The 24,885-nt window shown below is 44.9% G+C and overlaps 1 protein-coding gene across 2 annotated transcripts in view; it reads left to right on the top strand.

Moving 5' to 3' along the window:
• The window catches only part of focad (focadhesin), a 65,146-nt gene that overhangs the window by 32,820 nt on the left and 7,441 nt on the right, over window positions 1-24,885 (top strand). For both annotated transcript variants that reach the window (XM_079295637.1, XM_079295638.1), the window contains exons 6-37: window positions 227-328; window positions 560-785; window positions 1,142-1,351; window positions 1,453-1,540; window positions 2,319-2,512; window positions 5,873-6,133; window positions 8,950-9,054; window positions 9,247-9,348; window positions 9,435-9,562; window positions 9,711-9,837; window positions 9,940-10,074; window positions 11,041-11,091; window positions 11,544-11,627; window positions 12,565-12,712; window positions 12,900-13,088; window positions 13,996-14,117; window positions 14,223-14,315; window positions 15,767-15,855; window positions 18,012-18,053; window positions 18,185-18,293; window positions 19,087-19,203; window positions 19,847-20,085; window positions 20,173-20,262; window positions 20,459-20,606; window positions 20,817-20,936; window positions 21,661-21,783; window positions 22,149-22,226; window positions 22,781-22,852; window positions 23,069-23,171; window positions 23,321-23,401; window positions 23,534-23,662; window positions 23,743-23,858. In XM_079295637.1, the coding sequence (XP_079151763.1) occupies window positions 227-328; window positions 560-785; window positions 1,142-1,351; window positions 1,453-1,540; window positions 2,319-2,512; window positions 5,873-6,133; window positions 8,950-9,054; window positions 9,247-9,348; window positions 9,435-9,562; window positions 9,711-9,837; window positions 9,940-10,074; window positions 11,041-11,091; window positions 11,544-11,627; window positions 12,565-12,712; window positions 12,900-13,088; window positions 13,996-14,117; window positions 14,223-14,315; window positions 15,767-15,855; window positions 18,012-18,053; window positions 18,185-18,293; window positions 19,087-19,203; window positions 19,847-20,085; window positions 20,173-20,262; window positions 20,459-20,606; window positions 20,817-20,936; window positions 21,661-21,783; window positions 22,149-22,226; window positions 22,781-22,852; window positions 23,069-23,171; window positions 23,321-23,401; window positions 23,534-23,662; window positions 23,743-23,858 (4,021 nt within the window). The remainder of the gene's footprint in view (window positions 1-226; window positions 329-559; window positions 786-1,141; window positions 1,352-1,452; window positions 1,541-2,318; window positions 2,513-5,872; window positions 6,134-8,949; window positions 9,055-9,246; window positions 9,349-9,434; window positions 9,563-9,710; window positions 9,838-9,939; window positions 10,075-11,040; window positions 11,092-11,543; window positions 11,628-12,564; window positions 12,713-12,899; window positions 13,089-13,995; window positions 14,118-14,222; window positions 14,316-15,766; window positions 15,856-18,011; window positions 18,054-18,184; window positions 18,294-19,086; window positions 19,204-19,846; window positions 20,086-20,172; window positions 20,263-20,458; window positions 20,607-20,816; window positions 20,937-21,660; window positions 21,784-22,148; window positions 22,227-22,780; window positions 22,853-23,068; window positions 23,172-23,320; window positions 23,402-23,533; window positions 23,663-23,742; window positions 23,859-24,885) is intronic.

Here is a 24,885-nt window from a genome sequence, read left to right as displayed (position 1 = left end):
TAGTTTCAACAGATCCAACAGAGTGAGACGTCTTGTCTCTAGTCAGTTTCAGGGCTCACATTCTCCAGTTAAACTCAGTCATATCTGTAATTTCAGTTTATTCACGTAATAGTTTGGAACCTGGACCTTCAGTATTTTAATGTGGGAGCTCGTGAAAGATGCGGCGGTTTGACTGGTGATAACCTTGGTTTACTAACATCTGTGTCACATCTGTGTTGTTTTGCAGGAGCAGCCCTCACCCATTCATCACTGCGCTGGAGAACCGCGTGGACTGCTGGCCCACTCTGATGCTGGAGATTGATGACTTCATTGGGCAGGCTGCTGACAGGTTAGCATGGCTGCCACAGAGGCCTTGAACCCTCCATCCAATCTCCCCCCCCCCCCCTCGCTGCATGAATTTTGAAAGCCATCTGTGGCGAGCACCCATCCCGATAACTCATCTCCCCACCGTCAGCTGTTATTGCAATGATGACGGATAAACACAGACACACACCTCCACGGCACATACTGCTTTCTTTTTAAGGCTTGAGTTTCCGTTTCACGCCTTGTGTTTCTGCAGAAGGGAACCAGCCTACATCACCATGCTGGCCCCCTTCCTGCGGTACCTGTACTGTGAGCCTCAGAGGCAACCCCAACACGCCCTCCTGCGGCATAGACTCCTCAGGGTGCTGCTGCCCGTCCACCCAGGAGCTGGATCAGTCCTCCAGAACAAGGAGCAGGAACACACCTCCCCAGTGTCTGACAGCCTGCTGCACTGCCTCTGTCAGCTGGTGCCACACATGCAGGTGCGTTTAGGTGGAAGTCCATCAGAAGCCACATTCATCACAGAAGTAGCATGACAAGTAAACACATTGCACCTCGCCAGATTAGTTGTTTCCTGCTTTTGGTCTTCTTGCACTCACTGTCAGTGAGGTCAGACGATGCTTTAAAGAACGGTCTCAAGAGAATCCTGGGAAATGAAGAGAAAGCTGCTTTTTAGTCATAGTGGCCACTGGTGGAAACATCTCACACGAGCAGCAGTTTGGTGTCACTCATTTTCAGATGGATTTCTTTTTCAACTATATCTTATCGGGGGAAAATGTGGTCGAGGAAAGGAATGAAAGCACTGAGAGGAGTTGTGTGGTGCTCTCTGTGATGGCAGGTGGACAGCGTGGAGGCGGTGCTGGAGCTCTGTGGATTCGTGGACGCTCTGCTTCAGGGTCTCGTCCCGGCCCCCGAGGAGCGCTGGAGGAGCGAGAGAGTCGGGCTGCTTGGACAGCTGCTGTGTGCCTGCCAGCGCTGCCTGGAGTTAAACGGAGACTGTCGGCCTCTTCTCAATGTGTTGCAGCGGCTGCTGTCAGCTGGTCATCAGGTGACACGGCTGTTTACGTCCAATAAAACTCTAGATTATTATTTACTCTGGACAAGTTCATCATCAGTAGCTCATCTAACCTTCACCGTTTGTATCTGCAGGAGCTGCCATTGGACGAGCTGCTGATGGGCGTGGCCATGCTCCTGTTAGAGGTCCCTGCAGCTCAGCAGACCAGCCTGCTCAGTCTGGGTAAAGCCTCTTTGAGACATCCAGTACCCGACACACATTCTTAAAGGGATAGTGTGGATGTATGATGTACTTCTCCATAGTCAGTGTATTACCTATATTAGATAATGTGTCCTATATTTAGAATACAGTCACTGCCGTTATCTCCATTAGTTCTCTCTTCAAAGACTCCATTGACAGAAACAATCATTTTACCTCTGAGAACACAGGAGGTGCTGCTCTACCGCCTCCATCACTTTGTGTTCTTGCGTGACTTTGTTCTGATCAGAGTTTAATCTTTAACAGACCAAAGTCACACTATAACACAAACTAACTAACCGATGCAGCTCCTGTGTTCTGAGAGGTGAAATGACTGAAACTGTATCTACTGAAGGTAATAAACTCGCTATCAGCACTATAAAGAGAAGTACCGCATACAAAGCCACTTCAACAAAGCTGAACTATTCCTTTAAAGTCTAAAGCTGCTTTATGCAAATACTTCCTAAATGTCCCGTTAACTGGTTGAGTTAATGGGACTTCTCCTCTTGATTTATAGCTTAAACTAGCGAGTCTTTCAGTCAGTACACAGTATGTTGTCTGAACATACAGACGTATTGTACGTTATAGTTAAAACTATCATGATGCTTCCTTGCTACATCATTTCCCAAGTTGGCATGTTGAAGCTGTTGCTCTGTTGTTAATTTCATCTCGCCTACTTTACAAGCTCATTTACTCATATGGATTCTTTAACCCTGATGGGGCTTTGTTCTCCTCTCCCTCCCTCTCTCTCTGGGTGACTCAGCTCTGAGTTTAGTCCCTGAGCAGGCTGAGCCGTCACCCTGGTTGAGTCCAGTCCTGGTTCTTCCTGTGCTGCAGCTCCTGTCCTGCTCGGACCTCACCGAGCCGCTCGCCGACCGGCGGACGCACAGTCTCAACCAGGACCTGGCCCACAGGCTGCTCCGCCGCGTCAGCAGAGAGACGGATAAACCAGGACAGGTAGCACTGAGGATGTTTCTCCCAGGTTCTATAATGGTCATTCGTCTGTCATTGATAAGCAGCCTGTGGCACAAAATGAACGACCAGATTTGAGCTAGTTTAGATCAAAAATACTTACATCCGACTGTTTTATATGAGCAGTTATCTCATAATACTCCAGTCGGACATACGCTGCGGTTATAATTCAGCATTTTTTGGGCTTTTCAACAGCTTTTATTTTACGAGAAACTGCAGGAAGTCCTCTCTACCATATACGCTGTCTTCACAGCAGGCAAAACAGAACATTTCATCTGTCAATCACTACTGAAAGTACAGAACACAATGAAAAAGCAATACTTTCACATATAGGTCAATAAAAACTGAGCCATACAGTGAAATAGCAGCTCAATCGGCTGTGGTTGCAGTCTTTATATGACAGGAAAGGGCACGTTCAGGTTCCATACCTCCCCTTGCCTGTCACTAATCTCTCACCCCCACATTTAACTATAACCATGGATACCGGCGCACATTCACAGACAGTCTCTCGTAGTATTGCACTCATTCGATCGCATGAAGAGTGAAGAAATGAAACACTGCTAGAGACAGAAAAGCAAACCCTGGCTCCTTTCTCACATCCACACTGCTGACCAAGCAGCTTCAGGGAGCGTTTCTGATGTTACTTCCTTTCAATAATAATAACAAAACAATAACTAATAAATTGAAGGTCACTTTTGACTGTGAAAAAAGAACGTTGGTGATTCCAGTGGGAATTTTATACCTGCATAGCTTTTTGTTGAACAGATGGCCCTCAGTAACCAGCATTGGTGAGAATTTCATGCAAGTCTTCTCAATTTCTGTTTTGATCTGTTTTGACATTTCTTTTTCAGTTGTTGATTTGTTTATTTATTCAATTCAATTCATTTTTGTATCGCCCAAAATCACAAATTACAATTTTGCCTCAGAGGGCTTTGCCTCAACAAGTAAAGTTAGTTATAGGCATTAATGGGACATCAATTCATACAGACAGAGGTGAAGAAGAGGAGAGAGGAGCTCAGTGTATCCTAGGAAGACCCCCTGTAGTTTTTGCCGATACCAGCTTGTCTAAGGGCCGGTCCAAGGCAATCCAGAGCCAGCCCTAGCTATAAACCCGAGCCAGCCCTAACTATTAACATGAGCCAGCCCTAACTATTAACATGAGCCAGCCCTAACTATGAACATGAGTCAGTCCTCACTATGAACCTGATCCAGCCCTAACTATTAACATGAGCCAGCCCTAACTATTAACATGAGCCAGCCCTAACTATGAACATGAGCCAGCCCTAACTATTAACATGAGCCAGCCCTAACTATAAACATGAGTCAGTCCTCACTTTGAACCTGATCCAGCCCTAACTATGAACATGAGTCAGCCCTAACTATGAACATGAGTCAGCCCTAACTATGAACATGAGTCAGCCCTAACTATGAACATGAGTCAGCCCTCACTATGAACATGAGTCAGTCCTAACTATGAACATGAGTCAGTCCTAACTATGAACATGAGTCAGCCCTAACTATGAACATGAGTCAGCCCTCACTATGAACATGAGTCAGTCCTAACTATGAACATGAGTCAGTCCTAACTATGAACATGAGTCAGCCCTAACTATGAACATGAGTCAGTCCTAACTATGAACATGAGTCAGCCCTCACTATGAACATGAGTCAACCCTAACTATGAACATGAGTCAGCCCTCACTATGAACATGAGTCAGTCCTAACTATGAACATGAGTCAGTCCTAACTATGAACATGAGTCAGTCCTAACTATGAACATGAGTCAGTCCTCAATATGAACATGAGTCAGTCCTAACTATGAACATGAGTCAGCCCTAACTATGAACATGAGTCAGTCCTAACTATGAACATGAGTCAGTCCTAACTATGAACATGAGTCAGCCCTAACTATGAACATGAGTCAGTCCTAACTATGAACATGAGTCAGTCCTAACTATGAACATGAGTCAGTCCTCAATATGAACCTGATCCAGCCCTAACTATGAACATGAGTCAGCCCTAACTATGAACATGAGTCAGCCCTAACTATGAACATGAGTCAGTCCTAACTATGAACTTGAGTCAGCCCTAACTATGAACATGAGTCAGTCCTAACTATGAACATGAGTCAGCCCTAACTATGAACATGAGTCAGCCCTAACTATAAACCCGAGTCAGCCCTAACTATAAACCCGAGTCAGCCCTAACTATAAACCCGAGTCAGCCCTAACTATAAACCCGAGTCAGCCCTGACTATGAACATGAGTCAGCCCTGACTATAAACCCGAGTCAGCCCTGACTATAAACCCGAGTCAGCCCTGACTATAAACCCGAGTCAGCCCTGACTATAAACCCGAGTCAGCCCTGACTATAAACCCGAGTCAGCCCTGACTATAAACCCGAGCCAGCCCGGACTATAAACCCGAGCCAGCCCGGACTATAAACCCGAGCCAGCCCGGACTATAAACCCGAGCCAGCCCCGACTATAAACCCGAGCCAGCCCGGACTATAAACCCGAGCCAGCCCCGACTATAAACCCGAGCCAGCCCCGACTATAAACCCGAGCCAGCCCCGACTATAAACCCGAGCCAGCCCCGACTATAAACCCGAGCCAGCCCCGACTATAAACCCGAGCCAGCCCCGACTATAAACCCGAGCCAGCCCCGACTATAAACCCGAGCCAGCCCCGACTATAAACCCGAGCCAGCCCCGACTATAAACATGAGCCAGCCCGGACTATGAACCCGAGCCAGCCCCGACTATGAACCCGAGCCAGCCCCGCCTATGAACCCGAGCCAGCCCCGACTATGAACCCGAGCCAGCCCCGACTATGAACCCGAGCCAGCCCCGACTATGAACCCGAGCCAGCCCCGACTATGAACCCGAGTCAGCCCCGACTATAAACCCGAGCCAGCCCCGACTATAAACATGAGCCAGCCCAGACTATGAACCCGAGCCAGCCCCGACTATGAACCCGAGCCAGCCCCGACTATGAACCCGAGTCAGCCCCGACTATGAACCCGAGTCAGCCCCGACTATAAGCCCGAGTCAGTCCTAACTATAAGCACTCTCAAAGAGGAAAGTCTTAAGCCTACTCTTAAATGTGGTGAGTGTGTCTGCCCCCGGACTGAAACGGGAAGCTGGTTCCACAGAAGAGGAGCTTGATAACTGAAGTCTCTGGCTCCCATCCTACTTTTTAAGACTCTATGAACCACAAGTAACCCAGGATTAATGGAGCGCAGCTCTCTAGTAGGGCAGTGTGGTACTATAAGCTCTTTATGTGTTTCATCATAGATTTGAGCGTGTAACAGAAAAACTTTTCTTCATCTCCCTCCTTCTACTCAGTCTGGGCCACCATTGGCTCTTCCTCTCACTTCCTGGTACAGCGAGCTCAGCCTGGCTCTGTCGACGCTGCGTAAAGTGGCAGACAATTCGGCGGCAGCAGCTGAGTGGCTGTTGTCGGTCAGCTCGGCCCTGTCGTCCAGCCATAGCCGGCTCTGCTCCCTGGCCCTCATCGTGACCCACCTCATCATCTCGAGTCGGGAAGACGTCTGCCAGCTGGCTCTGAAAGCAAGCCAGGCCGTCGCTGCTGCCGACCCCTGCCAGGTAGTTGACCCACAAGCCTCAGTTCAGCCTGGTGGTTCCTCAAAACTAAAATATTGACATTTCACCTCAAGGCAAAATGCAGCTGCCTCTGCCTTTCTTCAGTACATAGTGGCCTCAACTTGTGAAGCCAGTTTTCTTACACTTTTTTTTTATTGTCACTGCATTTCATGAGAATTTTCACACAATAATGATAATAAGTTACAGCACTACATGAGGTTACAGTTGGGTGTTTGTTGGACTTCGTATGTACATTACCACATCACTAACTCATTGCCCTCTGACTCACTAAAAATATGAACCAACAGGTACTGAAAATGTATGTATGCAAATGAGGTATGATCTTATTAAATATGGGCTCATTTGCATACATTGGATAAAGCCAGGTTCTAAATTCTTGTTTCATTTTGAAACATATTAGAGTTTTACAGAGGGAATTTTGAATATCTCTTTTTATCTCTGCATAAATTAGAAAATAAAAATGTTTTTAGTAATAATATATTGTATAAATCTGTCAGTTAAAATATTTGAAAAGGGCAAATGTCTTAACTAATAGATAGCACCATAGATCGTCCCCATTAAGATAATTATTTTTTGTATTACAAGTTGTGTTACAATGTTATGTTTAAATATGCAAATGAGACATTAACTAATGCTAACTTTTGGTGATTTTAGGAAAAATCTACAGACCCAAATAGACAAAATCTGAAGATTGACCAGTGCCTGGGGTGTTTCCCCGCGACAGTTAATGAAACATGACATTGAAAGGTTACTATTAAAGGAATGGAATATACCCATTGAGACACTAAAGACTTTTATTGTGAAAATATCTGTGTAGGAAGTCTTGTTATCAAGTATCTAAACACAGCTAAATGGAACATTCCTGTTCAAAGAGGTGAGTGTGACATCAGCATGTTGTTGTACTGATGGAGTTAGAGCTGTGTTAATGTCATTATGCTGCATTTATCAAGACAACAGGTAAACATGGAGGAAAGGTTGAGTTTGCATTGACTGGAGAACAGGTGAAATTAGAAATCAAGGCCCGTTTTAAGTATAGCTCTGGTTCTCTCTGCATTTGATGTAATTAAAGAGCCCTTTTAGAATTATCACCCACATACTTTGATCAGCAATTCAGGTGTGAAACCGGGCTTTGTTTTTTGCAACTTGATTTTCATAATCGCTTGTAGAAATGTAAAGCAATAGCGTAACTGTACGGAAAAGGTGTTTTTGCTGCTGGTCGCATGAAGAGAGAGGTTTAAAGTGACAGACTCCCCCCCACTGACCCTCAGGGACTGTAAATGGAGTCACTATCTCCAGAAGGTGATGTGAAATATCACACGGTGTTATAGGCTCCTCGTTACCGGGGCTCGTTAGAGGCCTCCCAGTATTCCCCTGCTGCTCTAATTGCTCCCAGAGTGACACTTGCGCCGGCCGTTTGAATGCGCTGGTGGAACGTTATTGGCATATTAGAATGCATTGGACTTCCCTCCTCACAGTATCACATCACCCACGTCTGCCTGCTCAGTCTGTCTTTGTTACAAGAGATGAGAGCAGTAACCAAAGGAACCAATAACCATCGATCCAGGATTATGTATCCTGATTGATTGATTGAAGTTTGTAGTTTGGGGTCAACACCAGCTCTTTCAGGGATTCAGCTTGAAGGAAAAACTCCATATCCTTCTTCTGCCCCCCCCCCCTCCTCCCAAGCAGGTAAAGTGGTTGCTATGCAACGGCCAAGGTGCAGGGCAGCAGTAAGTGCTTTGTGTTAATGAAAGGCTGTTACACTGCAGAGCTGTTGACGACATGCGTCCAAGGACCGTGACTAGTTCCTATTTTTGACCTCAGCACTAAAGGGAGCGATAGAGCGTTAACTCTGCACTGTCCTTCATTCTCTGTCTGACTTGTGTCCATTGAATGGAAATGAGCTGGACTCAGACGTCCATGACCATGAAGACCATGCTCCTCTCTGCAGCCCACACATATCCAGTATGATTCTGCTTTTAATAAGCTTATTGTCATCAATCATTCGGAACCACTCCCCTCTCAGTCTCCTCTTAGTCTGTTCATCTTCGAGTCAGTCGGGACGGGATCGATACCAGTGCTCTTATCTATACTGCGTATCGGTTCTGTTTGATTTTATTGTGAGAAGAAGAAAAATTAATAAAGAAAAGAATCAACATTGCTTTATTATTCTAGGATGTAAACAAATAGTCTTTCTTGAGCAGCAGTACAAGTCGTTCCAAAATCCTTAAAATACATTCCCAGCTAAACAATTTTTTAAACAACAAAAAAACTTGTTTCCACCTGGAAACTTTATAAAATGTTCTACCTAGATCCCAACATTTTACCCAGAAACCCCGATGAGAGATCCTTTAGAATGCTTATATGGTCTGATGGTTTCACCCAGAACCCTCTCTGGAGGTTCGATTCTGAACCTTTTCACCTTCTTCAGGTGCTAACAAGAACTCACCCAGGTTTTTTTTATTCATTCCAAGGTATTCATCTAGAACCCACCCAGGGTTCAGACTCTTAAAGGGCCGGGCCTGATGTGCTGCACACCACCCACAACAATCATGGTTCACAATCACAGTTTCTGGGGCTGTGTTGGCTGGGAGGATCTTTAAACCCATGTTCTCAACAACTATTGAAGAACTCTTTGATTCAAAAGGGTTTGTGTAGAATGTCAGGCCTTCATGAAGAACCCTTATTTCCAAGAGTGTAGATGTAGGACCAAACATGTGTCAATCTGAGTACTTTGGGCCAGTTAGGACTCATGTCCTACTCTGACCTGTGGTGAATAGAAGACTGTGTGTCTGCAGGTGCCCTCCCTTATTCCTGTTCTGTTGTTCAAACTGGGGAAGGAGAAGAATCCGGTCCTGGCTCACGCTGTGCTGAACTGCCTGCCAAACCTTGGGACTCACAAGGTACTGAGCACCTACGCAATGTTATGTTCTGACATGAAATACAAACCACTGCACATCACACTTCATTTCAAATCCTCATCTTTAAGGATTGTTCTTGTTGAAGCGTGATTCATATTCTGAATGTGTATGTGCAGAAAGCTCATTTCAGCTGATCTTAACCAATAACACACGCCATGTGCTTTAATGTTCCAGCTCTGTGTCCCCATGGTGCTGCAGACTCTCCACATGCTGGCCAGCGCCCCCAAGCTGAGAGCAGTGGCAGTGCGCCTCATGACCGCTCTTTGGAAGAAACAGGTCCGTGATAACCAACGGTCATCGTGTTTCCTGTGCCGCGTTGTTGTCCGCCTCCTCCTCACAACCCGCTTTGTTCCTCCCTGTAGGATCGAATCTACCCGGACGTGCAGCGTCTGCTGAGCCAGCAGGACAGCAGGGTGGTGGTGGGGAGGGACGCCCAGTGGGAGCAGATCCTGGCCAGAGCCGCCTGCCTCAGGGACATCTGCAGAGAGAGGTCAGGGATGTGGTGCTTTCTTTGAGGGATGACATTAGGGTCTGATTGACTTAATGCAAAGGGGAGGGGCGAAGAATTGAGTAACGTTGTACGCTTTTATTTAAATTACACCTATTCATTTACATCATGTTGTATGATTGTGTATCAGGCCTTACCAGCATGGAAGTGACATGTTGGCTGTCATCACGCTTACTCTGAAGCAGTGCACCAGACCAGACATGGCAACCCCTGCTGCTCTCGCCCTGCAAGGACTACAGGAGCTGTGCCGGGCAGAGGTCAACCCCACACACACACACACACACACACACACACGTAGCCAACGTTTGCTGCCTGTGCGGTAAACCTAGGCACTGACTTGAGTCAGGCTTGTGTTGCAGGTGGTGGACATCGTCTCAACATGGAGAAGTCTGGGACCCGAGCTGAGCTGTGACTCGCGTCCACTGATGGTCAAAGCCATAGCAGAACTTCTGTCTCTGGTTCCCCAGCTCACTGTTAAGTCTGATGAATACGAGGTATCACATGTACTGGATGAAAGTGTTTGAACTGTTCGATGCACTTAGAGCTTAGTTTAAGTGTTTCTAGTCTTCCCATCAGTCTGTTTGCTCCTTCCAAAGGGGGGTATTCCCAAAATACAGTTAGCATTTGTAGAACATTTCTAATGGTGGCATCAAAAAAAGAGATGAAGAATGTACACCACATGCCTTTAAATATATAATCATAACATAGAAAATATTTGTATACATATAAACAGAGCCAGCTGGCTTCATGTGCCAACTTTTTAATTGATTGCAGCAAGTTTATGTGTCTATTCTACAAGTTTATAGGATGTGGTTAGCCTAGTTTAGCATAAAGACTGGCAGCAGGGGGAAACAGTTAGCCTGGCTCTGTCCAAAGTTCAAAAATACACTTCTAAAGGTGTTCGTTTCATATGTACTCCAACAACAATGCAATCATTGCAGGTTTCCTGAGACTATGTGTTCGTGAATGCAGCTTCCTGAAGTCTTGTGGTCAGAGTGAGGTCATCAGGTTTGGTACCGTTGTACATGAACAGAGACCAAAACCTGTGCTCACCGACGGACGAGCCCCACTTAACATAGAGACCCTGAACTAAAGTGCGGGGCTGATGGATGCGCCGTTGTTCATCAGGTGTGATGCAGCTCCTGCACATAACTCCCACAAATGTGTTACTTTGTGCTTTGGGCAGAGTCGTTATGCTAATCTAGGCTAACCTTGTACTGACTTCAGCTGTGTATACATCACACAGACACGACACTGATAATTGAGTTCTCACTCTCAGAAAGAAATGAGCATATTTCCCAGATTGTTGTTCTGTATCGATAACGAGTAGGGCTGAAACATGTTTGCTGTCACTGTTGAGCGCTATAACATAACCAGTGAGTGTAACTTAAACTAGGTGAAGCTGGATTTCTGAAAATTATAAAGTTACTGTTTGCTTTACAAATGCTCTGTTTTCCCAGAAACTGAAGGAGGAGGTGGTCAGCTTTCTCTGGAATTATGCTGTGAGCAAGGTGTGTGTGTGTGTGTGTGTGTGTGTGTGTGTGTGTGTGTGTGTGTGTGTGTGTGTGTGTGTGTGTGTGTGTGTGTGTGTGTGTGTGTGTGTGTGTGTGTGCGTGCGTGTGCGTGTGTGTGCCCCCAGGTCTGGGGGGATTTGTGTCATCATCTACAGAATTTAGACACTTGATCAATTTGATACATTTTCCTGGTGCAGCAAATGGTTTCTCACATGGAACTTACAACATTAGAATGAAAGCAAAGCTGTCTTAATGTGAAATGTAGTTACGTTCCCCAGAGACTGATCATTATTCAGCTTTACAGAGCCCTGGAATGTCTGCTCAAACCTCAGTCAAACCTACTCATCTGTGTAAAATCTCCTCCAGTCTGCTTGTATTTCAAACATTGAGTCATCTGTGTATGTACTGAGTTAAAAACGCTGTGTGTGTGTGTGTGTTTGCTGTAACAGGATCCAGAGGTGGCCAGCTGTGGTTACAGGGCTTTGGCAGGTTTTCCTGAAGTGGTCCACACAATAAATCTTCTTCCTGAGGCAGTAAGAGTCAACAGTCTCAAGTATTACATTGCATTACATTACACATTGAGTAGTTTCTCCACACACAACTTTCTGTTTGCGGATTTTCTTTCCAAGTGTGTAATGCAAATGATGATGTGTGGTATGATGTGGGAAACTGAAAGGGAAAACCTGCTATCTATTGTGTGGACGTCCAATCAGTATTGATGGTGACTGTAGTCGATAGAAGCAATGAGTTCCTCAATGCTGCTATATTGACCAGGAAAGCTGAGCTGCAAAATGGGTTGTACTTCCTGCTTCCAGTGCCGTCATGTGACGTGACAATGATGCAGTTGGAGGTGACGAAGAACCACAGATTGTTTCAGCTTGGATTCACCTCTGGGTAGACTGTGAAAATAGAACTTCTTGGTTCACTTCATTGCAAAGAGCGAAAATCCCAAAATGTGAGAGCAGAGGATGTTGCGGAGGAGGATACATTTCATCGTGTTGTTATGGGAGTTATGGGAGTATCCGGCTGAAGAAGTACAGCGGTGAGGCCGAGGTTGTGCATGAAGATATGGCCAAACGGCGGGGACCCTCCAGGTGTCAGGAGCTTGTGTGCAATGCATTCTGGTACATGTAGGCACTGCTGGCATGTCTCTGTGAGCAGCAGGACTCAGCTTTCTGGATAAATATAGCACACACTGAATAAATATTCCTCAGAATATTCCTCAGAATAAACTGGGAATGCACCTCAAATAGAATAGAAATACACTGTAAAACGAACCCTTGGTTCTACTTATATGAACTGTTCATAGAACTGTAACGTAGATATTGCTCTGTTTATGGATTATGATCTGACCAGCTATAGACTACTGATCACTTTTCTTCCCGTAGCTCTTCCCCTGAAGGTGGTAATACGTTTCCCATCTGTTTGATCTTCTGTTAACATGGTTCTGTTGGTTCTGCTGCGCTGTAGGCCAGACCAGCTACAAAGGCCCCTGAGGATGAGGAGGATGAACAAGTGAAGGAGGAGGAGGAGGAGGAGGAGGAAGAGAAGGATCTCTCCATCCCAGGTTCATCTTATGTGAAGCTGATGGCTCTCACCCCCGTGTCTGTTCTGCCAGGTACATCACGTTGTGGTCAAACATCTGGCTTCATAAAAGTGCTTCCAACTGGGCCAGATGAACACAATGGTCAGTGTTTGTGGTGGAAAGCCAGTGAGGAAGATGAAGCTCTGCTATTGTTCATCATTGTTCAGTCTTACCGTACAGTTCTCCTCCTCACAGACTCATTTAGATCTTTTCTCCTCAGCCTTCGAGCTCTTCCTGACCTCACTGGTGAAGCAGGAGATGAGCCAGATGCCACGGGGGGTGTACTTCTCTGCCCTGAGGGGGGGGAATCTGCGTTCAGACCAGGGCAAAACCATGGCCGGGATTCCGTCATTCATGCTGAAAACCTATGAGAAAAACAAGCAGCCCGGGCTGAAGCCTGGACTGGCAGGTGAGCAAACCCATCCACCTGGACTCAAGGATGAACTTAGAACTTGGAGGTCAAAGGTCACTGTGATCTCACTAAACATGTTCTGATGGCGTTTTGGACAAACATGGACGTGAACTGCAACTCTACTGCGAGGCGGTAGTTCTAGTTGTTTAGTGTTGGATTGTATGATATGGTACAGGTGTTCATGTTATTGTGACCACCCTCAGGCTCGTGTCTATGGTACCCCACTGTTTGAAAAAGTCTGACGAGATGTCTAAGGTTGGCATTGACCTGGAGTGGTGACGGTTAGGAGAGGTTGTGAGTCTTACCATCTGAGATCCACCCTCAGCTGCTGTGCAGAAATAGTTTCTGTGGCTTTCGGCTGTTACTTCTTTACATGTTTGCATTGGTTTGCTTCTGGAAACGTGTCGAGCCATTCCAGTGTAAGCAGACATGTTTGGTGTCCAGTATTTGGACAGGACTACGTCACTATGCTGTGTGAACAGGTTGTCTGATCAGAGACTAAACTACCGGGCTGGCAAACTGACAGTTAGCAAGCAAACTACAGCGGCCTCCAGGTAACATAAAAACATAAAAACACCAGCTGCTCTCTCTGAAGCCAGTGTTTGGTTTGTCCATTCTGGGCTACTGTAGTAAGATGGCGCTGTATGACGCTGTGAAGAGAACCTGCTCCCCATGTAGGGACTCATCCTAAACTAATATACAATGATGCTGAGTCTCAGGTGATGACACACTACTGAAAATATAGTCATGGATATTATGTTCCATGTCTGCTAATCCATACCCCAAAATACTACACACTGACCCTTTATGGTTTTCATTTTCCGGGTTCTTTCACTTCCAGTGTGCAATCACAAAGCTTCTATAGTTGGTTGTGTGTGTGTGCGTGTGTGTGTGTGTGTTGTAGCCGGACTGCTGCTCTGTTACGATCTGCCTGCGCAGACGGACCGTGAAGGCAGACAGATCGATCGTTTCCTCGTCAGCCGCAGCCGCAGCTACCAGCAGACCTTGGCAGCCCTCATTCATGAAGTACGTGTACAGCAGTTCCTCTCTACCGCTCATGCTCCTCTTTGCTTCCAGCTATTTCAAACTGACCCAAACAAACTCTTGCCTGTGATTGTTTGTGATGTGCAGGTGAACATCCAGCCGTCTGAGTGGCACCGTGCTCTCCTCCTGCCTCAGGCCTGGAGAGGGTTCATGAGCCGAGCGTTCCACGCTGTGCTGCAGGTTTGTGCTGCTGGATCGATAGATCGATTGATCGATGATGTTTATTGAAGAAATGATCAGTGCTGCGTGTGAGGGGAGAGGACACCTTCTCCATGCATGTTATGTAGAGCAAGGAGATTCATGACACTGTGGACTGAATTGAAGTACACATGGGTATGGAAGTCTTTGGCTCCCAATACACACATTTATTTTCATTTTTTATTTTTTGTCCACGAATTGCACTTTGGTGTCTCGGGCTTTACCCAGTTAGTAACACACATCATTGGTGTGCTTGGTAGGATCATCATTTGCAGCTCTTCCCACTCAGCCCTCAGCTTTGAGCTCTGATGAGGCTCTGATGCGTTGGTCTGGAGGGTGTCTGTGTGGAAAACCTCTCGAAGAGCTCGATGGACCTCTTCCCAGAGTGGTCGTTTTGAGAACATGACCAGAATATGTTGAGATGATTTCCTTCAAGGTTTCTCCAACATGTGTCTGTGTGTGTTGGGCCCATCTTATTGTTATAATTATCGGTGGCGTTCCATATTATCAATAATTCTTCCCACGTCTTAGTGACCAAGTGTGCTTCAGAGCATATTGCCTCTCAGCCTCCCGTCTCTCTTTTAATCTGTACTGAATTCTTTGGGTTTATAAATAACTGATGCTCATGTAAGCTAGAGATAACATTTCCCTCATCATTCCTCAATTATAAATGTATCAAGCATTTCTCTCATCCTGTGGGATTTACAATTTTTTCCCAGTGTTTTGATGAAAATGTCTGTATTGTGAAAACCTAAAAGAGTCACTTTCAGGAAGGAGAATGTCATTTCTTAATTGTTGAGATTGTGCCTTTCACACAGTTAGTGCACATAATCATGTTCATATCTGACCATCTTTTGAATCTTATGTCTAATTGAAAAGGTGTGAAATCTTTCATTGTGCCTGTTTGTCAGAGGAGAGATTGATGTGGAGAGCCTGAGTGAGTATCGTATCTCTCTCCATAAGCATACGGTGAACATATCTTCTTCATGCAGCTCAGGTGGAAGTTGCTGGCATAGGCGTAAGTTCAACCATGAGATCTCTTCCCCACACAGTTAGAGGTTTAAAGTACGATCTCAGATGTGGAAGTCGTCGACCTCCTGCCATCTTGGAAAGTTACAAAGGTTTACGTCTTCTTGGACGTTTCCCTCACCAAATGAATCTGGAGAGCAGTCGGTCCAATTTATTCAATTTGGATTTTGGTATCTCAAGTGGGACGAGCAACCTGAACAGTACATTCATCTGGATGCTCTTCATGTGTCCTAGTAGGGACCAAGGCAGTGCTGTCCATCTGTCCATATACTGATACTTCTGAATATTTGTTCTTTTGTTATCATTGTATATTTACAAGTGTGAGTCTTTCTTTGGTTTTGACAGAGTCATGTCGGTGTTTACCTGGTGAACTGACATGTGGTTGTGTGTTGTCCTGTCTTCAGGGTCGACGTGCTGATTTGGAGATGCAGCAGAAACAAGGCAAAGAGGAGCCGGAAGAGCTGCAGTACAAACAGCACTGTGCCTGGCTGTGGTGAGTCTCACACACCTGTCAACCACTGCTCCTGTGTGTACACACACACACACACCTGTCATCCACTGCTCCTGTGTGTACACACACACACACACACACACCTGTCAACCACTGCTCCTGTGTGTTCACACACTCACACACACACACCTGTCAACCACTGCTCCTGTGTGTACACACACACACACACCTGTCATCCACTGCTCCTGTGTGTACACACACACACACACCTGTCATCCACTGCTCCTGTGTGTACACACACACACACACACACACCTGTCAACCACTGCTCCTGTGTGTTCACACACTCACACACACACACCTGTCAACCACTGCTCCTGTGTGTTCACACACACACATACACACGCACACACCTGTCAACCACTGCTCCTGTGTGTTCACACACACACATACACACACACACACCTGTCAACCACTGCTCCTGTGTGTTCACACACACACATACACACACACACACCTGTCAACCACTGCTCCTGTGTGTTCACACACACACACACACCTGTCAACCACTGCTCCTGTATGTTCACACACACACACCTGTCAACCACTGCTCCTGTATGTTCACACACACACACACACACACACCTGTCAACCACTGCTCCTGTATGTTCACACACACACACACACACACACCAACACGGTTTCCTTACTAAAGGGGGCTCAGCGGCAGCATGTAGTCAGGCCTTCATCATCGTATTAGCTCGTGATACTTTTCTCGAAACTCAATTTCAGGACAGTGTAGCTCACGGCAAGAATGTGTCTTTACATGTGAAAAAGGTTGCTAAATAACTTTCAATGTACCTATATAATATATATAATTATTTTAAGACTGGTAGCAGCATTGTCATGGTGACTCATGACTTGGACACAAACAGACCGCCTCACCATGAGTCATAGAGGTTCAAAACACATTTCTATTGTTTTGGATGATAATTCACTCTTGACATTAGCAAACGTTATTAAACCAAAACATCTTTCTACTGTGTGTTGCCGTTTCATATTATATTTGACTCACTGCAGTTAGAGCGACATTTCAACTTTTAGCTTTTTCTTTATTCCGATTTGTTTCTATTGAGCACCAAATCTAAAAATGACATGGGAATGTACAACACCTATTTCTACAAATTCATCTTTTTTGATTGAAACTGAAAATGTGCTTAACGCATACTGTTCATAACATCTTATAGGTTTGTTTGTTTACATGTCAAGCTGCTCTTTGTTTTGCTAGCAGCTACATTTAGCTACACTGTAGCAATTTTGCACTGTGCTTATTCCCAAAGTACTTATGTTGAAGACGTCGGTATATAACAAATACATACATAGTTTAAACATATGCATCAATAAAATATGCATGTACACCAACTTAAAACTAAATCAACCAAGACAAGTAGAAAGGGAGGCGGAGCCAAGTGACAGGTAACAGTTAATGCTCTACGTTCACTAACGGCCACCAAAGCTTCACAGCATCAGGGAGAAGAAGAAGAAGCCTTCGATAGATTAGATATGTGTGATTGTTAACAAATATATACAAATTCATGATACAGAGAGAATTGTATTAAAAATTATGAAAATAACAGGAAAAGTCATCTATGATACAATATTCACAGGAAACATTCTGCTCATAATTCATCCAAATGGTTGTACTTCCTGCAGTTAATGCGTTCACTATTTGGGTAAATGGTTCAATTTAATTTGTTCTGTGCTGTTATTGTTATGCATTCAATATAAAATGATAACCATTGAATAAACTGTTCAGAAAAGTGCGTCTGTGTTACTACGATACAAATATCGATATAGAAATATACTGTAAATTATGAATGGAAAATTTAATTTAAAAAAAACTTTAGCATTGTTAAAGGTTCATTAATCTACCTTTTTTTGTTTAGAGTTGATCATCACAGTCTCACACCCTGATACAAGTATCAATAAACGGCATTCAAAGTACCGGTACAGTCGGTTACCTTGAACCAGACGCACACAAAGTAAAGAGCTGATGGACGGAGGGAGTGTGTGTCAGTGTGTCTTTGAAGACATGCTGTTATTCATTGCATTTGTCCTCCGTTCATACTGCGTTGCTCATCTCTTTCTTTCATCCTTTCTTCCTCGTCCCTCCGTCTTTGTCTTCTCGTCCCTCTCAGGGCCAGAGATCAGCTGGCAGACGTCATGAAGGCTGCTACAAAGTGAGTCCTGCTTCACAACGTTTTACTTCCACAGGAAACTAAAAGGGTGGAGTTTACGACTTGAAATACAGAGTTGGATCATAAATGTAAAGTGTCAATGCTAACAGTAGTGTGTTCTCTGTGCTCTTCAGGGACAGTCCTGTCGTTCAGGGAAACTCCATCCTGGCTCTGAGCGGCCTGGCTGCTGTCCTGGCTAAATACGAGAGCAACCTGCCTGCTGATGGAGACGGCAGCCTCAGGGTAACAATCTCAATATCTATGTTATGAAAGATATTACTGTGTGACACCATTCAATATGTAAAACTTCATAACTTCACCTTTGGTTGGCTTCACGAAAGGGATGGTTAATGAGTTAATTTATTTCTTAATCTACATTTATCTTCTTTTATATGTAAATCATGTGTTGATTTTGAAGTAATCTTATTTTAATTAGATCCAAAAATGTGATAAAGCTAGTGTTAATTATTATACACAATTATTGTTATGATTAACAGTAGTATTCATGTTATTAAAGTGTATTATTACTGTACGTATTGTTCATGGGCTGTGGGTTTTGTCCCAACAGCAGTAGATTGATCTGTTTTTTAAAAATGTAATAAATAATTACATGCAGTATTTCCTTCCGGTCTATTCATAGTCAAGATCATAATATACATCTGTCAATAATCAAAGAGATGCTGTGATATTATAGTGATCTTAAACAGGTGTTATCATGTCATGTGTGTTATTAAAGAATCAAAGGATACGTCTGGTCATAATCATCTGAAGACCAAAAGCAACAAGACAGCAAATCTATTTAAACTCGCTGTTAAATAACAACCATACTAGACCCTGAACTGTCTCCCAGTCAGGTACAGCAATGATTTAAACATCCCAGAGTCTCCTGCAAAGGTTTGCATTGTCAACCATTCAACTTCTATTACCTAGTGTTGGTCCTCAGAACAGGTCTGTCCCCCAAACAACGATGTGATCAAGTGCATGATGGGATTCCAAGTGTAGGAAATATATATTGCTCACTGACGTTTTGCTGTAGGCTGGACCAGAGTTTGTGCCCACAGCCAGCTGGCTGGCCATGGTCGTCAACACCCTGCTCAGCATCAGCAGCAGCAGCTACAAGGCCAGAGGACAAGTCTTCCCATGGTTCCTCCATGTAAGTCTCCTTTGGGTTCTTTGTTCGTCCTAAAAGCTACTACAAATATCTCGGCAGATAAAGGTCCCATATTGTAGAAAGGGAGGTTCCCATGTCTGTTCTGATTCTATCTTACTCTTGATATTGTCTTGACGCTTGAGATAAAAACCCATTAAATCATATTTGTATGTGTGCGATGAAACGAATGTAAAAAACAAAAGGCCAGTCACAGTTATGAAGTGGTTTTGGCTGACACTGACTCAAGTAACATCACTTGAGGACATTTATCAGACTTCACACAGCTCCATCTGGAGACTACAGGCTTTACTCTACTCTTTTCACATAACACCTGGAAACCCAATCATAGATACTTCTGTGTACTGATGTGAATAGGAGTATTGATTTAAGACAGAAATCATTTGAAGCTGTCTTTTAAGTTGCAGTAATTGAGCTTGTGTTATTAATGAAGTGGCTCCTGATAAAATGACATGTAATGAGCTTTAACTTCCTGTAGGTGTCCTTGGTTCTTTCCTCATTTCTAAAAGGCGTACTGTACCTTCTCCTCACTGACTAGTAATGATGGATGAATGGGATCTGCTGCTGTGTCAGTCTGCAGCCTCTTCAAGCTGTCAATCCACTCTAACTCCTCCTCCTTCCCTCACAGCGGTCCTACTCGGGTGAGAACACAGCGAGTGCCATAGCTCGCTCCTGTGCCAGCCTGGCGCTGTCACTGCTGGTCCCGGTGCTGGTGGTGTGGCAGAGGGACGATCTGGGACAGGTCCTGTCAGCGCTGCAGGCCGGCCTGCCGGGCTCCCCCACCGCCGACGACTCCCAGGCTGTCCAGTTCCACTCGGGCCTGGCACTCGGCATGGTGCTTTCCAGTCTGCACCACCAACGCCTTAGGTAGAGTCTGAATCTGCAGTAATGACTCCAGCACACGCTCTAACCCGTCATCTCTTCTTCACCTGATAGTCTCTCCCTGTTATCCAGTGATGTCTCTGTGCAGAAGGACACTGATCTCCTCCTCAGCTCTCTGGATGCTCTGGAAAGTTGCTCCTTTAACCCCAACCTGGAATACAAGTGAGTGCTGAGTGCTTACCAGTACTAACCAACCAGTAGAGGATAACAATATGCGGTATGGTTTCTACCATTGAATGCTTTCCAACTGCTGCTTTGTGAGCATTAGTCAACATTGTCATAATCATTTCCCACAAAGTCAAGTAAAGAAAGCCCTTTGACTGGTCTTCTGACCCAGTTTCCTCCTGTGCTCCCTCAGTACTGGCTGTGTGTTAGGTCTGGGTCTGGTGCTCGCAGCTCTCTGCAGCAGTGGACAGAAAGACCAACATGTCCATGTCACCCTGACACTGGACAAACTACTGTCCAACCTGCAGGACAGCAGTGGGCAGGGACGCATGCTGCAGGAGGTACAAACCAGTTCTACTCCCATCGAGCTTTAGAGGTCTCAGTGACTTGCACACTGATAGGAAACCTTTGTCTCAGTTAATGGCAGTATCTTTCTCACTTTTGGGTCAATTTAGCTGTTTTATGAGGGTAAAGGGTATCCATAGAAATCCTTTATTAGAAAGTGGATAGTAATAGTTCTTTTGTAACTTTGACTACGTCCGACTGTGCAGGTTTTGGCGTACTCTGTGGCGTGTGTGAGCGTCTCGGCCTTCAGCGGAGGACTTATAGATGCTGACAAGGCGGAGGAGGTCATGAACACTCTGCGCAGCCTGACTGAGGAGAGCCAGCAGGTCAGCAGGAGGTTGTTTTGTGGGCGTTAGCAGCTGCTCCATGCATGGTGATTCTGATGTTCACACAATGTCCTGACAACATCATCAAAAACAGACCATGTTGAGCCACACTGATTTAAATGAATAAATGGCCCTTTCTGTTTGCTTCCATCCATTTGTTGTCACTTATCCGGACCGATTCTTGGTAGTAGCAGGATAAGCAAGGTCATTTAGACGTCCCTCTAACCAACAACCATTTTCTGCTTCTCTGGGGGATCCTGAGGTGGTCCCAGGCCAGATGAGATATGTGATCCTCTAGCAAACGAGCCGACGCCCAATCCAGTGTTTTCTGGCAGGGAAGCCTGGCCTCTGACTTGGAGGTACTGACTCTCATCCAGTGTGTGCTGGAGATCTGATGGAGCCAACAGAACCACATCATCTGCAAAGAGTAGAGATGAAATTCAGAGAATTAAGAATTGTCTGTGTTAAAATGAGTTGTTCATCCTGGCTACACTGCTCACTACTAAGCCAAGTCAAAGTACAAACTGATAAGAAGCAATTCAAAGGTGGGAGGCAGAGTAGACTCCTATACCATTAAACCAATACCAGGTACTCAAGCCTCTGTTAAATGTGCTCGCTTTTGCTATAGAAAAAATAGGATTCAGTATTTAGTACTAAGCACCATTGTGAGGCATCCGCTGTAGTCTAACCCCGGTTTCTATGCTGTTGTGATGTTTCTGTTCAGACTCCTGGCTTCTCCCTGGCTCTAGGGTTGGTGGTCCACGGCCTGTCAATGTCCGGCCATGGTAAAGCAGAGGACATCCATCCTCGTCTGCTGGCTGCTTGGATCAAGATCTTATTGGCCGAGGTCCTACATTTACATTAACTCTCCTATTTACAACTGCAATAGATACTATACTTATACACCATTAATCTCTATAGACAGATTCTGCATTCACATGTAGAATCTGTAGCAATAGAACAGAATGTAGGCATCGGAAGCCTTCTGCTTTCCGTTTGTAGTCCAAGTAGTATTGACCAATCACGTTCCAATAGGCTTTGGTTGAATGCAGGTAAAGTCTGTGTGGAGAGCAAAAGCCGAAGTTTACATTTTACTTGCAAACTATAAACTGCACACAGTAATAATACCAGTCGAGTAATATAATGAAGTTGAAGCTTAATTGTCATGAACAGTGTAACTTGTGTGTTGAGTGACTTGTCTTGGTTTTTCAGGGTTGTCCCACTATGCAGCGACTGTCTGCCATCAACGGCCTCGTTGCTTTAGTCGGATCTGAGAGTTCCCTCATTCAGGTAAGAAATCCACTTGTGTGCTGGGACAGCTAGCCGCTAACTGGAGGTCCGTATCCCGGAGCTGAGTTACGCTCTCCTCCTGACAAAGTAGTCTCCTGGTGGATGATGGTGGAATTGATCTGAGGATGTTAAATTTAGTTATGTGGTATATGCCTGAACCATCTTTTCCAATCTCAGCACCAGCTAGCTCCAAAATTCACGAACTCTAGTTGGGAAGTTGCCAAGTCGGCATCTCTGACAGCCCATCCCTCCAAAGCCACTCCCCCAAAATTATAATAATGAAAGTAAACAACCAAAATGACGAAGAATTATTTTTCTTTTTTTTTTGTCAGAGAATCTGATTTATTGATTGCTGTTGATATGTGAGGAGGATTTCAACAAATGTAACCAAAATGTTTCTAAAATACGTTCTCGCTTTAAGTGCTTTATTGTCTGGAAATCAGGCCCAAGGGGCCAATACATTGTTCCACTTTTTAAATATTGGGAGTGAAGTATTTCTATTTGTAATAATTCATGTTTGCTCTCATGAGTCCGTGAATGTTTCTGTGTTATAGCAAACAAGTGCGTTGGAGCTTTCCTCCCAGCAGCAGAGCAGGCTGAATGAGGTTATTCGAGCCATCACACAGGTATGTCACATGACACGTTTTATTCTTGATGTGAAGGTTTTGCTTTTACACTTGCTTTTTCCAAAACCTAGAGTAAAGCATGGTCACTGTTGCAGTACTTCAAAATGATGTTTCTGTTTATTATTTTCTGTATTATTTCTATGAAATATTCCTGCTTGCGCTGCAGATACTGTACAATGTAAGAGACACATTGGCTGGTCTTGCTCTCTTCTGCAGATCGTAACCTTCTCAGGAGCCATTGGTTTGCGGTCCAACAGTGCTTGTTTGGTTGGTCATTTGCATTTGTCCCACGTGTCCACCAGCCACAGCCACACAGCCGGTAGGAACGGAACGGTCCCACTCTGGTCCTCCACGTTGTCCCCATTGACTGGGATGGAGCCTACTGCAGTTATTGTCCGTCTTCACAATGAGGAGCGATGTGGTGTCTTTGTCTTCATCTCTCTCCGTGTCCTCCTCTCATGTTCTCAGTGCCTCAGGATTTCAGTTACCTCTCGGAGAGAAGCGTCATCAGATCCATTATTGACTTCATCACAGAGGCTGGAAGAAAAGGTTAGTTGACGCGTTAAACAATGTTGTTTTCAACAACATGCCACACATTTGAACATAAGATTTGAAAATATAGGACATAAATTGCCTGCATATGCTTGAATTTGACTTGTCACTCTCTTCCTTTGGACCCAGGTCCAGAGTTTGCTCATCCAGCTCTGGTTAAATCTGCTCTGACCCCACTGGCATCGGTTGGAACCAGCTTCCAGTACCCGCCCGTCAACTGGAGTGCTGTCCTGTCTCCTCTGATGAGGCTCAGCTTCGGTGAGAGCTCTCACACATGTGTCTCTTTGTGCCTCAGGGCTAGCAGAGTCCAAGCTCAGCATCTTCTTTGTCCTCGACAGGAGAGGATGTTCAGCATCAGTGTGTGCTGCTGGCAGCATGTCAGGTCCAGTCCTCTCAGAGTGCCTCTCTCTTTCTGGGCTCCTGGCTGTTGCCACCCCTTGTGCACAGTCTCAGTGTAAGTTCCTCTTGAGTATTGAGCGAAATGTGTCCACAGCATCGAACTTTCAGAGAGTGTCAATTAGCCAATGTTGGCATCAGCCCAGCACAGACGAGGTTTCCTGCTGCAGGATGTAGAGTAGTACACGGGAGTCAGATTAAAGGTAACAAACGTGTCAGTACAGAAAGATACAAGATATAAAATAAGAAATGTTTGAGGTCATAAAACATTAGCTCCATCACACAGTTGTCCTCCAGAGAGCACAGCGAGGGAAATCTATGACATTTCCATTCCACCAGAAGATAGGATGCTGTGTGTGTGTGTGTGTGTGTGTGTGTGTGTGTGTGTGTGTGTGTGTGTGTGTGTGTGTGCGTGTGCGTGCCCCCAGGTCTGGGGGGATTTGTGTCATCATCTACAGAATTTAGACACTTGATCAATTTGAGTGTGTGTGTTGTTGGGAATGTAAAGGAGCGTGTTTGGGTTATCAGCATTTAAGAAACTGAATTCTTGACATCAATAGAATTATTAATGTAAGTAACAATTATTAATGATTATTAATAACAACGGGGCACCACCCTGCGAACAGGGACCAATAACCAAACGATAAAACTAAGTATCATAATTAGTAGTCACTCATAATGTCAATAGTCTGCGTATGACTATACATTCAGTGACAGTGAAGGTTTTAAGTTCGAGCACAGGCTACTACATACAGTCTTATCAAATACATATGCACAAGTAATCACAGACGACTGCTCCTTAAAGTATAACAGAGTTTATTAAATCAAAATAATAAATGATCAGATCAATTACTATTGCAACCAACAAACGTTATCATACAATTTTATATGCCTAAACTAAAGAATGAATAAAATGGATGAGGGTGTATGTCTGTGTGTGTGTGTGTGTGTGTATGTGTGTGTGGGTCTGTGGGTCTGTGGGTGAAAAGGAAGGAGAGTCTTACAGCTACCGCTAAAGACTACAAAGATGGCGGCGTCGAGTGACTCGGACAAAAGGGGAGGGGCCTTAAGATACTACAGCTAAA

Source organism: Melanostigma gelatinosum (assembly GCF_949748355.1).
Source record: "Melanostigma gelatinosum genome assembly, chromosome: 23".
Lineage (NCBI taxonomy): Eukaryota > Metazoa > Chordata > Actinopteri > Perciformes > Zoarcidae > Melanostigma > Melanostigma gelatinosum.
This window is presented reverse-complemented; position numbering and strand designations above follow the sequence as displayed.